Source organism: Nematolebias whitei, chromosome 7 (assembly GCF_014905685.2).
Source record: "Nematolebias whitei isolate Nwh7 chromosome 7, NemWhi1, whole genome shotgun sequence".
NCBI lineage: Eukaryota > Metazoa > Chordata > Actinopteri > Cyprinodontiformes > Rivulidae > Nematolebias > Nematolebias whitei.
This window is the reverse complement of record NC_056504.1, coordinates 51221520-51235699: the sequence shown is the minus strand read 5'-3', so window position 1 is coordinate 51235699 and position 14180 is coordinate 51221520. Positions and strand designations below refer to the sequence as shown.

The 14180-nt window shown below is 42.4% G+C and overlaps 1 protein-coding gene across 1 annotated transcript in view; it reads left to right on the top strand.

Annotated features, from left to right (window-relative positions):
• Nucleotides 1-993: 993 nt before the first annotated feature.
• The window catches only part of zgc:171566, a 13723-nt gene continuing 536 nt past the window's right edge, over nucleotides 994-14180 (top strand). Inside the window, exons 1-7 of the mRNA XM_037679935.1 lie at nucleotides 994-1105; nucleotides 2134-2248; nucleotides 3731-3781; nucleotides 5543-5627; nucleotides 5730-5868; nucleotides 8027-8133; nucleotides 11028-11118. Of these exons, the coding sequence (XP_037535863.1) occupies nucleotides 994-1105; nucleotides 2134-2248; nucleotides 3731-3781; nucleotides 5543-5627; nucleotides 5730-5868; nucleotides 8027-8133; nucleotides 11028-11118 (700 nt within the window). The remainder of the gene's footprint in view (nucleotides 1106-2133; nucleotides 2249-3730; nucleotides 3782-5542; nucleotides 5628-5729; nucleotides 5869-8026; nucleotides 8134-11027; nucleotides 11119-14180) is intronic.

Below are 14180 nucleotides of genomic sequence, written 5' to 3'. Positions count from 1 at the left end.
ATGTCTCTCCATTTACTTCTCAGTTTACATCAAACCATAAACATTCTTGATGAATTATGCAACTTCTGTGTGTGTGTGTGTGTGTGTGTGTGTGTGTGTGTGCGCGTGCGCGCGCGCGCGTGTGTGTGTGTGTGTGTGTGTGGTCTCTCAGAATGATGCAAAATAAAAACTTGTGGCAATAAGAAAAGGAACAAAATGCAAGAACTAAAAACACACAAGGAAGGAAATGACTCAACTGAAGAGAACTTGAGCAAGAGTGGCAACAACGATAAGAGTTGGAATAATGTACAAAGATGTACAGTAAAAAAAAAAAACTTTATTTCTTCTGCTCAGCTGCAGAACTGAGGACAAGAAGTTTCAAACATACAATTTAAAAAGAACTGTTTTTATGAAAACAAAGTCTTCACAACAAATATGAGACAGAAGAAGAAATCCTGCCTGCCTGCCTGTCTGTCTGTCTGCCTGCCTGTCTGTCTGCCTGCCTGCCTGTCTGTCTGTCTGTATTTGAAGCTGTTAGACCTGGTTTGGTGTTGCATGGTTAGACGTCTGTAAATTTCAGACACGTGCACTCCTAACAGGAAGTGGAACATCCTGCAAGTGTTCAGTGACACGTGCTGCTCTGAGGGAGGGAGGTGAGGAGTCAGAGGAGGACAGAGGCAGCAGACAGTCAGTCAGACAGTCAGTCAGTCAGTCAGTCAGTCAGACAGTCAGTCAGTCAGTCAGTCAGTCAGTCAGACAGTCAGTCAGTCAGTCAGTCAGTCAGACAGACAGTCAGTCAGTCAGTCAGTCAGTCAGACAGTCAGACAGTCAGACAGTCAGTCAGACAGTCAGTCAGTCAGTCAGACAGTCAGCCAGACAGTCAGTCAGTCAGTCAGTCAGCATCTTCTCAGCATCTTCTGTCAGACTGTTTTTTCAGCAGGTTCTGTCAAACGGCAGCTTCCATTCCATCCTTCCCTCCGGTGGTTCTGAGCTCTCGTGGTTTTGGACCGGACCATGATGTACCGGCTGTCTGAGGCGGTGCTGAGCGCCTGCATGTTCTTCTGGACCGGACCGATCCTGTGCGCAGCGGCGAGCAGCCAGCAGCTCCATCAGAGACCCATCATCGGTAAAAGCTGCTGCAGATGGACCTCAGCCGGTCCTTTCAGCTCTTAGGACATTTATGAGAAGCTTCTAGAAACAAAGTGTCCGTGGGGGTTAATGGGGATTGTGTGTGTGTGTGTGGGGGGGGGGGGGGGACTTGATATAAGAACAGCTGAAAGCATCAGTCAGTGATGGTTGGACTTTTGTTTCATCAGAATCTGTTTTCTCTGCCTCTCCTGCTCATGAATAAGATTTAAGCTGGTTTTTTTGGTCTGGTTTGAAGAAGCTGATGTTTCACAGAGTTTCCATTATGATTCAACACACGCTTAAATAAAATCATGTAATGGTTCTTCAGAACCTGCTGGTCCTCCAGAACAGGTTGAAGGATGGTGTGAACTTGACAGAAACAAAAACTTTGAGGTGAGCAAATGAATGACAGGTTTTCAGGCTACTTTCTCTAAAACAACGTGCACGTTACGACTCAACCCGTCACGTGAACGCATCAGATGGTCAGGAGGCGATTTTAGACAGTCCACATTCATCCATCATCATCATCATCATCATCAGGAAGAGCAGTGAATCAGGCTCAGGTGCAGGAAGTTGATTTAAATCTCGTTAACGTAACAATTTGGTGCCAGCTCATTTATTGTAATGAGAACAACAACGTTTGGGCCTTACGACTTTACTGATTTAAAAAGAACATTTGATGGAGATTTGCCAGCAGCTTGTACTGAACATAAAAGCAGCTGTTTTTTATTTAATAAGCCCACTCCTTTATTTTTATTTCTTCTTCCGCCTGCTCCTTCTTCAGGGGTCACAACTGAACTCGCACAAAGACACTTCACCTTACTGTCCTTCCTCACACAACCATAGATCACCACAGCCCGTACATGTGGAGCGGAGGGAGGCCCACGCTGGGTGCTTAAAAGTCCAGGGATTCAACCTTGCAACCTCCTGATCGCTGGCTCGCCCTCTCTAACGTCTAAGCCCCTCCCCCATCGAAGCTGGCTGTGACCAGCTCTATTTACCTCATGTGATCTCTTCTCTCTTTAGGCGTTTTAGCACAAGAAAACTTTCCAGGAGACCAGTTCGCTCAGGGGATTTCTTACATCGCTGCCTCTTATGTGAAATTCCTGGAAAGCGGAGGAGCCAGAGTTGTCCCCATCAGGTGAGGCAGCTGAAGGACATTCTCTCCATATTTACTTTTTGACCATCAAGTCTTAACTAAAGGCATTTGTACTTCAAAAACATTTTGTCAAATGCATCCAAGTCGAGCCGGCTTCATTAAATGTGTAATATTAACAATTTGTTCATTGATGAATGGCATGCATTGTTGCCCAGTAACACAAATGTACACCAGTAATACTTTTCATTCAACCTTTATTTCTACATGTTAGTCCCATTGAGCCTCAGGGACTCATTTACAAGAGAGACCTGATTTAACAAAGAAAGATGACAACAATGGACAACCATAAAGGACGTGTACAAATTGAGATTTTTTTTTTTAACAAGTGAAAATAAAATGGTATTTAAAGAAAAGTAACAAAAACAGATTCTATGGCGAATGTAGAAAACTAAAAACAGGAACATGTCTGCGTTGGACCCTGCCAGGAGTCCAACAGATTCTTAAAGACACTTAGAGAGGTCAAAGGTCGAGAGCTTCAGATCTTTTTACAAGATATTCCAGGAAACAGGAGCGGAGTAGGAGAAGGTCCTTTTGTCTAGTTCAGTCCTCACTGAGGGAACACTGCAGGTAATGATGTCCTGAGAGCGCACGCTGTAGCTGCACTCACACAGAGACATGTAGGAGGAGATGTATGAAGGCAGCAGACCAGGAAGTGATTTAAAGATGAAGATGTACCAGTGGGAGAGTCTGTGTGAAGTTAATGGTGACCAGTTAACCAGTGGATACTGGGTGCAGTGGTGGGTACGGTAGTTACAGCCAGTTATGAATCTTAGTGCACCATGATAGACAGCATCCAACATCTGCAGCATCCAACATCTGCAGCATCCAACATCTGCAGCATCCAACATCTGCAGCATCCAACATCTGCAGGGATCTGGGTACTGTATTCATTCAACCTTTATTTATACAGGCTAATCTCACTGAGCCTCGATGACTCATTTACAAGACGTTCCTGTAAGATTCTACGCTACATGTTTCTGTTACACTCCTGAATAATCAGCTTTACTTTGTATTCCAGAGGCTTTTAGTTTTATAAATTATGTTTTTAACATTCATTTTTTTAACGTTCATTTTGTTAACGTTCATTTTTTTAACGTTCATTTTGTAGGAGTCTTACAGGAGAATATGTGAAGAACTAAAACCAGTACGACTACTCACATGTACAGATGTCATGTTTAGTGGTAGCACCGTCAGTGCCAGTGCCAAATCTGTATTAATGTGGGCAGGGCTGCATCAATGTGGGCGGAGTCTGAGGTGCATCAGTCAATTTCATCTAGTTTAGTATAGAATTTAGATCCTTTAACCTTTATCTTCTTATTTCACATTCACATTTTTATTTAGTTTTATTTGTCTTATTTCATTTAACTCACTGCATTTATTCAAAATTTTAAAAAGTCTTTTGAATTTTAAGGTGACTGGAAAAGTCTTTTGGGGGTTGATTTCTCTGCTGTTGTTGTTTACCAGAATTAACCGCACAGAGGAGGAATACACGGAACTATTCCACTCAATCAATGGGTGAGTTGGTCTTTTTTAATATCATATGAGTGTTTATTCTGCTGTTGAAAAAATAATTAAATCAGATAACAAATAATATAAATAATAAATTAGTTTGTAACCTGGAAACATTGATTCGATGCATTTCTTCAGAGCTTCAGCTTTGCCTCCAAAGCTGCTCCAACAAATAAAAACCAGTACCTTTTTTAGCCAGTGCAATCAGAAATAAACATTCCAGCTGACTTTTTGACTGAATATATTTATGTAAAACAATATTGTTGCATTTTTGTTGGGTATGTCAGCCTTTTAGTTAGAGCTAAGATCATCTAAGTTCCTTTGAGCAAGATCTAAATCTGACCTCAGGTATGTGTCCAGGTGCTACGTTGAATATGTGGAGTTACTGAGTGCAGTGAGCAATTCTGATGAAAACTGATGCCGTTCAAATCAAGAATTTATCTCTGAATGAGAATAAATTCACGGTTTGCTTCACAGAGTCTGTTACCATGGTGATGGACTCAATGCATGATGTATCCGTCCTTCTGAAACAGAAAAATGAAGTTTCTCCTCACCTAGGGTGACTAACTCAAAGTTTTAACTGAGCCTGTTCCATCAGACTCTATTCTCTGGGTCAGCACTTCATTAATGTGTCTTATGGCCGCATTAGCCCGTGGACCTGTTGGGAACTCTTGTTGCTCATTGTTGCTCCTCTTCTGTCGCTCTGCTGCACAGATCTCTTATTTTACGCTGGTTTTTATCTTACCTGTGACCGTTTTAGATTTATTTAGTTGAGCGTACTTGGCTTTGCCTATTTATTTTGTTGTTATACACCGAACTGTGGAAGTCTGTTTCATTCTTCTCAGAGGTTTGAATGACATCCATCCATCCATCCATCCATCCATTCATTCATCCATCCATCCAATATCTTGACCCGCTTCTTCCTTTTTTGGGTCGTGGGGGTGAATGGTGCCCATATCCAGCCAACACTGTGCAAGAGGCAGAGGACACCTGGACAGGTCTCCAGTCCATCACAGGGACACCTGGACAGGTCTCCAGTCCATCACAGGGACACCTGGACAGGTCTCCAGTCCATCACAGGGACACATAGAGACAAACGAGACAAACAACCATTCACTCTCTCTGACCTAGAGACAATTTAGAGTTACCAGTCAGTCTAACATGCATGTTTTTGATCTGTGGGAGGAAACTAGAGTACCTGGAGAAAACCCACGCATGCCCAGAGAAAACATGCAAACTCCACCCAGAAAGGCCCCCTGGCTGGGATTTGAACCAGGGACCTGCTTGCTGAGGGGCAGCAACTCTACCAACTGTGCCACCGTCGGTTTGAATGACAATAAATCCAAATTTGAATCTGTTTGTTGTCATTTTTTCTGCCCTACCAGCTTTGTTATTTCTTCATTAAACCTTCAGTTTCCTCATTAATCTGCCTCTGTGTCTACACCTTGGGTCTGAAACACTCCCAGTCCACGGCAGAACCAGTATGACACCATAGCAGGGTCAGTAGTATAAGTGTGCTTTGATATTTTTAATCAGTCATGTTGCATCAGTCCATCCAAGGCCTTTTCAGATACTGTGTCAGGGCATAAGAAAATAAAAATGAACCAGTTGTTTGTACTGATCCTTTGGTAAACATATATTTATGCACTTTGGCTAAAAACTCTGGAGGTGAACAGCGTTTTATACAGGGAGCATGAATATGTTAACGCACATCAAGTGCTTTAAAGTTAGAATGAATGTATTTGCACTCACGGTGTATTTCCTCAGGTTGTTGCTGCCTGGAGGAGACGTGGACCTTCAGACATCACTGTTCAGTCGAGCTGCCAGGATCTTTTACAACTTGGCTCTGAGGGTACGACATGCAGACGAGGCTGCCACGCTCCAAATGAACAAAAATAGCATTACACCTTCTTTAAAATAATAATTTTAACCCTGTATTTGTTTCGCACTGCAGGCCAATGATGTTGGGGACTACTTTCCTATCTGGGGCACGTGTCAGGGCTTGCAGCTGTTCTCTGTCGTCACAGCCAGAAAAAACCTTCTTACTCTGACCAGAACCAAGGCTGTGGCTCTGCCTCTTACTTTCACCCCAGGTAGTACAGTTTGCTTTGATTTCACTGCCTGATAAAACAATAATCCTTGGAAACAAGAATGTGAAAGTGTCAGTGAAAGTCTGGTGTTTTTTCATTTTTTTATTGGAGTTTGCCAGCAGTGCACCATGACGGTGTTGGATCCTACTTGAATGCCATCGACCTTATTCCTACCCCCATGCTGCCTTGTGTGCATTATGGGCGCGACTTCCGGCGCGGACCAGAACCGTTTTTTGTTTCTGTGGAACAGTACGAGCTGATGTAGTTTCTCTGAGCAACATGGATTTAATTTAAACATGTAGGAACACCACCTGTCAGAGCTCCAACAGGACAATATGATCAGACCGCTGCTGCTGAGGACGAGCTGAAGAAGTGGCTGCAGATCACAGCTACAACTACTGATAATAATAATACATTTTATTTGTATAGCTCTTTCCTAAATACTCAAAGACGCTTGAATACTAGCATATTTAACTACATCTACTAGCATATTTAGCTACATCTACTAGCATATTTAGCTACATCTACTAGCATATTTAGCTACATCTACTAGCATATTTAGCTACATCTACTAGCATATTTAGCTACATCTACTAGCTTATATAGCTACATCTACTAGCATATTTAGCTGCATCTACTAGCATATTTAACTACATCTACTAGCATATTTAGCTACATCTACTAGCTTATATAGCTACATCTACTAGCATATTTAGCTGCATCTACTAGCATATTTAGCTACATCTACTAGCTTATATAGCTACATCTACTAGCTTATATAGCTACATCTACTAGCATATTTAGCTGCATCTACTAGCTTATATAGCTACATCTACTAGCTTATATAGCTACATCTACTAGCATATTTAGCTACATCTACTAGCTTATATAGCTACATCTACTAGCTTATATAGCTACATCTACTAGCATATTTAGCTACATCTACTAGCATATTTAACTACTCCACTGACTCAGTTCTTCTGACGGTGAAGCGATGAACAACCTGAGAAGCTCTGAGTGTATCAGTGTCTCCACAGTAATAAGGTCGGCGGTGTTTTGTTGAAAGAGGTGGGACACAATCTTATTGACCTTAAATCAGACACAGAGTCCAGACAAAGTCTTAAAGTCCTCCATCACTGAGCTTGGGTTCATTACAGAGAAAATCATAAAACTGAAGATGAACAAATATATAAAGCTGTGACCTCCATACACCTGAAATCATCCCTGATGTTCTCGTCACTGTTTTCAATCCTTCTGAGGATCCGGCGTCTCTTCTCCGGTGGTTTATTGTCGTCCAGACACAAAGTAGGATGCAGGTTTTCCTCCGTCGGCCGTTTGTCATCAAAGTGAAATGAGCTCACATGCAGAGTTTAGGTGGTCTCTTCGAGTTCAGATGTTTCATCCACATTCTTCTTAATTCCTCATCTGTAGGTAGGAGATGAAACTAAACGTGTTTTCACAGGAACTCTTTGTTTTGGTCCGTGTTCAAACTCTGTTGTTGGAGCCACTGATTTAGTTTGTTCTGGTTGTTCTGCAGCCGTGAACACAACAGGTACCTGAACGCAGCACGGCTCTTTTAGTAAACTTTATGGTTGTTAAATGTGAACAAAACAAAATCAGAGTTTTATCTGTTAAACTGAATGTAAATTACTTTAAAATAAATTGTGGTCTGTGTTCCTCTATCATAGTTAACCAGTGCTGACAGCTACTTCCTGTCTGACAGGAAGTTGTACCATAATCATTTATACAGCAGAACCCCCATAATAAAGTGGATACATATTTTTTACAGCTCTCATAGTAATCTGGTCAGATTTCAGAAATGCCTGTTTACATTGTGCACATATCTAACAAGGGTGAGTCAGGTCTTCTGGTCGGATTCTTCTTTTGTTGAAACGTTTCATCTTAACAACAAAAGAAGAATCCATCCAGAGGACCTGACTCAAGCTGGTTAGATTTATCTACCTGGATTATAGAGCAGCATCAGCACGTTCTGCAGCTGTCTTCTGTTCTTTTAGTCGAGCAGATTGAAGACGTCAGGACATCCATTTTCACAAACAATGAAACAAACAGTGATCTGTGCAGATGTTCTGGTCTTTTATGGAGGTTCAATTTCTTTTTCTGAGTTTTCACTTGTCTGATTGTTGCTCTCTCTTTGTCGCAGTGGCTCAGTACAGCCGTTTGTTCCAGGGTTTTCCCAAAGATCTGCTGCAGTCTCTGGCTGATGAAAACATCACTTCCAACTTTCACAGATGGAGTCTTTCAATGCAGGTAGTTCTTTACTCCCTGTCCTGGAGAGTAGTGTCACCTCCTGTGATAGTTTCTCCTTTTTCACTAACTCTAACTCGTGTTCCAAGACTGAAAGGTTCTAACTCGTACCCAGTCTGATGAGAGTCCTACAACCAGCTCTGCTTCAAACAGAAAATAATGACATTGAGCTTCAGCACCATGGCTTAATGCTTAGAGCATCCATAGATTGTAACTGGTCATTGCAAATAAATGAGGCAGAAAACAAAATAAATAGTCCACAAAGTCTTTAAACAGTTCTAAAGGTAGAACCTCACTGAGCTTCAACTGCTGGAGACGTGTCTCAGAATTCTGAGTGTTTGCGATCAGCAAGCCACGAGTGACCAGTTCTAGAAAATCACAACCTATTTTTTGTGTGAACAACTAGAAAACATGTAAGCTGGACTGTGCACATTATTGTTTTAGCTCATCTCCATCCACACTGTACCCACCTCACCCCACTATAAATCTTGGCAACCACCAACACGTATGATTTAACCTACCTGAGTACACCTGGTTGACACGCCTTTACAACATTGCGTGGACATCAGGGCAGTACCACTGGACTGGCAGACTGGGGTGGTGGTTCCCCTCTTCAAAAAGGGGGACTGGAGGGTGTGCTCCAATTATAGGGGCATCACTCTCCTTAGCCTCCCTGGTAAGGTCTGTTCAGGGGTACTGGAGAAGAGAGTCTGATCATTGGTCAAACCTCAGATCCAGGAGGAACAATGCAGGTTCTGTCCTGGCCGTGGAACACTAGATCAGCTCTTTACCCTCACTAGGATCCTCAAGGGGTCATGTGAGTTTGACCATCCAGTCTACATGTGTTTTGTGGACTTGGAGAAGGCATTTGACCGTGTTCCTCAAAGTACACTGTGAGGGGTGCTCCATGAGTATGGGATTGGAATCCTGTTGCTACAGGCTGTTCAGTCCCTGTACAAGCGGTGCAAGAGTTTGGTTCCGGCAGTAAGTCGGACTCCTCCAGGGCTGCCTGTTGTCACAGATTCTGTTCATAACTTTTATGGACAGAATTTCTCGGTGCAGCCAGGGGTTGGAGGGAGTCCGGTTCAGTGGCCTCAGGATTCATCTCTGCTCTTTGCAGATGATGTGGTCCTGTTGGCGTTATCGTGCCGTGATCTTCAGCTCTCACTGGAGCACTTCACAGTCGAGTGTGAAGCGGCTGAGATGAGAATCAGCACCTCCAAATCTGAGGCCATGGTCCTCAGACAGAAAAGGGTGGATTGTTCTCTTCAGATTGAGGTTGAGGTTCTGCCTCAAGTGGAGGAGTTCAAGTATCTCGGGGTTTTGTTCATGAGTGAGGGAATAACGGCGCGTGAGATTGAGACAGATTGGCGCAGCATCTGCAGTATTGCAGACTCTGTTCCGGTCCGTTGTGGTGAAGAGGAAGCTGAGCTGTAAGACAAAGCTCTGTTTACTGGTCAGTCTACGTTCCTCCCCTCACCTCTGGTCATGAACTCTGGGTAGTGACTGAAAGAACAAGATTGTGGATCCAGGAGGTTGAAATGAGTTTCCTCTGCAGGGTAGCTGGACTCTCCCTTAGAGACAGGGTGAGAAGTTCAGTTATCAGGAGAGACTCAGAGTAGAACCGCTGCTCCTCCACATTGAGAGGTGCCAGTTGAGGTGATTCGGACATCTATTCAAGATGCTCCCATGGCGCCTCCCTAGGGAGGTGCTTCAGGCATGTCCAGCTAGGAGGAGACCCCAGGTAACACCAGGATACACTGGGGAGACTACGTCTGTCATTTGGCCTGGGAAAGCCTTAAAGTCCTCCCCGAAGACGTGGAAGAGGTGGCTGTGGAAAGAGATATCTGGACCTCCCTGCTCTTTGTCAAGTAGTCTCCAACAGCAGCAGCTCAGTGAGAAACTGACTTACACTAATTCAGACTAACTTTTTTTTTTTACTTTTGAGCAAGTGAGAAACATTAAAGCTTTTAGTATAGACAACTAGAAGCTATTTGAGTCCTATGAACTCTTCATATGTAGTCAAGTGGATACCTGGAACCATCCTGCTCAAAACTTTGAATATACAGGTATTTCTTCTGACTCCGTAAGAGGAATCTGAATATGTCTGAGACATGGAAGGGGGATCAAACCCTCCAACATCTTTCCACTGGGCCACCATGTCTGTATTGGCCAGTGAGGGAGGGGTCATCCAATCTGAAACTTAATGGTGTAGATGAGACATTTGGAGAAGTTTAATGCAGCTTTTTTTAGTCCGCTGATCACATCATAGCTGTAACAAGTTTAGATGACGGATGTTTGCACTGACATGCATGATCTGTAGCAGTTTAACTATTAAAGATTGAAGCCGTATTATCGGCAGGTATTATTCAAGATCCACCTTTATCTGAAGGACATGGATATTCTTGTCTCGTTCCAGAGTTTCAGTTTTTTGCTTAGTCTGCTTTTGCAAGACAAAACACGCCTGTTAAAAATATTTTTTATAAAAACATTTCCATCACATTGTTTCTACATTTCTTCCTGTTTTTGCTACACTGTTGAGCGATTATACCACAAATTACTGTAATTTCCAGACTACTGAGCACATCTGAATATAAGCCGTGCTCACTAAGTTTAAAAAGAAGATAGATTTTGTACATATATAGACCGCACTTCAATTCAATTCAATTTAATTCAGTTTATTCTTATAGAGCTATGTGAGCGCCCGGGTGTGACGAGGTTAAATGTGGTGCGGCATGAAGCTCATTAGCCTGACAAAAAATAAAGAAACAAATCCATAAATTAGCCGCAGCATTGTAAAAGCTGTGGTGGTCCAAGTGTGTGAAACAAGTAGTAGTCTGGTTGTTACGGTAAATCAAAGTCAACATACATACAAACACGTGTGTGTGAACTTACAGAACTACAGCAGAAATGCCAAACTGAAGAAGTTCTACAAAGTCCTGTCCACGAACAGCGACGGAGAGAAAGAGTTCATCTCCACCATGGAAGGTGAGCTTTCTTCATTATCCTCTTCACATTTAAATGTTGTGAATCAGGCTGAGGCCATCCACAGCTGTTAGTGCTTATCTATGAAGCAATGCATGCTGGGTCAAAACCTCCTCTGCTCTCTGTCAGGAACAACTTAATGACAACACACCTGTTCTGAGTGACTGAAGGTTAAATGAGACACATGGAGTTATTGCTGACATGATTTCTGTTCACGTTTAAACTGAAAACTACAAAAACAGTTTAATTCACGAGAAATATCACGGTCGGGTAGGTTGGCCCTAAATACAGGCTGACTCGGAGAACTATAAGTAAAATATAAACTTTTTTATTTTATTAAAATGGAAACAAAAGGCGGACGTGGCTGCAGCAACTGACAACAAGTGTAAAACACGGAGGTCTGAGGTGGACCGGGACGTCTGAAAGGTTTCCAGAATAATGAGCCGCTGCTGGGTGGTGGTCAGAAGTGGTTTACAGCAGTCCCTCGTTTATCACGGGTGTTAGGGACACTCCGCCCCCGAGCGCAATAAGTGAAAAACCATGAAGTAGGGATAGTAGTTCAAGTTCAAGTAAACTTTATTGTCATTACATCTCATGTGGTACACAAGATGGAACAAAATTACAGTATGTACACAAGAAGTAGCAGTAGTAGCAGTAGTAGTAGTAGTAGTAGCAGTAGTAGTTGTAGTAGCAGTAGTAGTAGTAGTATGTAGTTGTAGTACGTAGTAGTAGTAGTAGTAGTAGTAGTAGTAGTAGCAGTAGTAGCAGTAGTAGTTGTAGTAGCAGTAGTAGTAGTAGTATGTAGTAGTAGCAGTAGTAGTAGTAGTAGTAGTAGTATGTAGTAGTAGTTGTAGTACCTAGTAGTAGTAGTAGTAGTAGTAGTAGTAGTAGTAGTAGTAGCAGTAGTAGTTGTAGTACGTAGTAACAGTAGTAGTTGTAGTACGTAGTAGCAGCAGTAGTAGTATTTTATTGTAGTGTTTATATACAGTATGTTAAGGCTTTAGAAACCCTTCCCACACTCTTGCAATGTTTTAAACACTTAAACCTACTAATTTAACAACATACTTTTCTGTATCTACTAACGTTCTGAGCACTGAGGTCCAACAGGACCAGTGTAGACACCTGTCCATTGTCAGAGGCCATGAGAATATCAGTAGTAACTTCCACCAGTGCACATTCAGTGCTGTGGTGAGCTCTAAACCCTGACTGAAACTCTTCAGATTATTTCTTTGCAGATGATGATCACATAACTCACCGCAACTATTTTAACTAGAATTTTTTTTAGATGAAAGCTAGATTAGATATAGGTCTATAATTGGCTAGGATTCCTGAGTCAAGGTTATCAGAGTCAGAGTTTTTTATTGGTAATTTACATCACATGTGGTACATGTGGTGAAACGAGATTATGTTCACAGGGTCCCAGTTACATCCAACAGTGAAGTGTAAAATAAAAACAGTAATAAGATCTAAGATATGAACTAAGAAAAACATCAACTAAAATACGCTAAGCACTAATAGTACAAAAACAATCTAAAAAAGTTAAATCTGGTCCTCTGGACATTCAAAAAAACAAAACAAAGCAAAACAAAAAAAAAGTATAAACGTTTCGTCTCTCATCCTGAGGACTTCCTCAGTCTGAGGTGCTGTTTTCAGCTCAGTCTCTTAAATAGCACCTTCTCAGAGTGGATCAACCAGTTTGCTGTTGACAACCAGAACCAGCTGATCACATGCTCAAGAAGGACCATCAGCCTAACAATGGATCATTAGCACCTGATGGCTGTTTACTGTTCACAGAGGGCTGAGTACAATAAACAATACGTCAAAACAGCAGCATGAACATGAGTCTGTGTGAGCAGAAGAGCACGAATGTACATAGCAACATGAAATAGATCAGCAGCAACATGAAACAGATCAGCAGCAACATGAAACAGATCAGCAGCAACATGATGTGATTTTTCACAGTGATTCTCCTGGTTAGAGATTCATGAGTCTAACAGCCTCAGGGTAGAAGCTGTTCCTCAGTCTAGTGGTTCTACACTTAATGCTCCTCAACCTCCTTCCTGAGGGGAGTGGGGCAAAAAGTGTGTGTGCTGGGTGAGTGGGGTCCTTCATGATGCAGGTGGTCCTCTTCCTGCATCTGGAGGTGTAGATGTCTGTGATGGTGGGGAGACTGACTCCAACATCTTCTGTGCAGCCTTCACCACTCTCTGCAAAGCTTTTCTTTCTGCAGCTGTGCAGCCTCCATGCCACACGTTGATGCTGGAGCACAGGATGCTCTCCACTGCACACCTGTAGAAGGAGGTGAGGACTGAGCTTCCAGACCAGCTCGTCTCAGCCGCCTGAGGAAGTAGAGTCTCTGATGAGCTTTCTTCATCAGGCTGGTGGTGTTGTTGCTCCAGCTGAGGTTGTCATTCATGTGTACACCCAAGTACTTGTAGCTGGAGACCACTTCCACTGCAGATCCCCCTATGTTGGGGGTGGGGGCGTGTCTTCATATTGATGTGAAGGTTGTTCTTCCTTCACCAGCTCTCCAGGTGTTAAGTAAAGGTTTAATTACAGCAATCTTAAAGCTCTGTGGTACGTAATCCAAGACGTGGTTATTAATTTATTGAAATACGTCTTTAAATAATCTGGTGGGGATGGGATCTAGCAGACTTGTGGGTGGTTTGGATGAAGACATTATTTTTGACAATACAGAGGCTCAACAGGACAAAAATGATGGTTCTGTGTTTGTTGAAATCAGGTCTCTCCTGTAAATGAGTCCTGGAGGCTCAATGAGACTAACCTGTAGAAATAAAGGTTGGATGAAGAACAGACCAAACATGAAGCAGGTTCTAGGCCCTTTAGATGGCGCCTCCATCTCATAAATAGATCCTTCTCTTCTTGTATTTCACGTAAATTTCTAAAATAAATGCTTCATTTTTCCTAATTGTTTTTATTTTTCTCAGGCTGGTTCTGAACTTCACATCTTGTTGTAGATTAGAACCAGATAGAGCAGCAGTTTGACACCTGTGAGATAGATTAGTATAGATTAGTATAGATTAGTATAGATTAGTATAGATTAG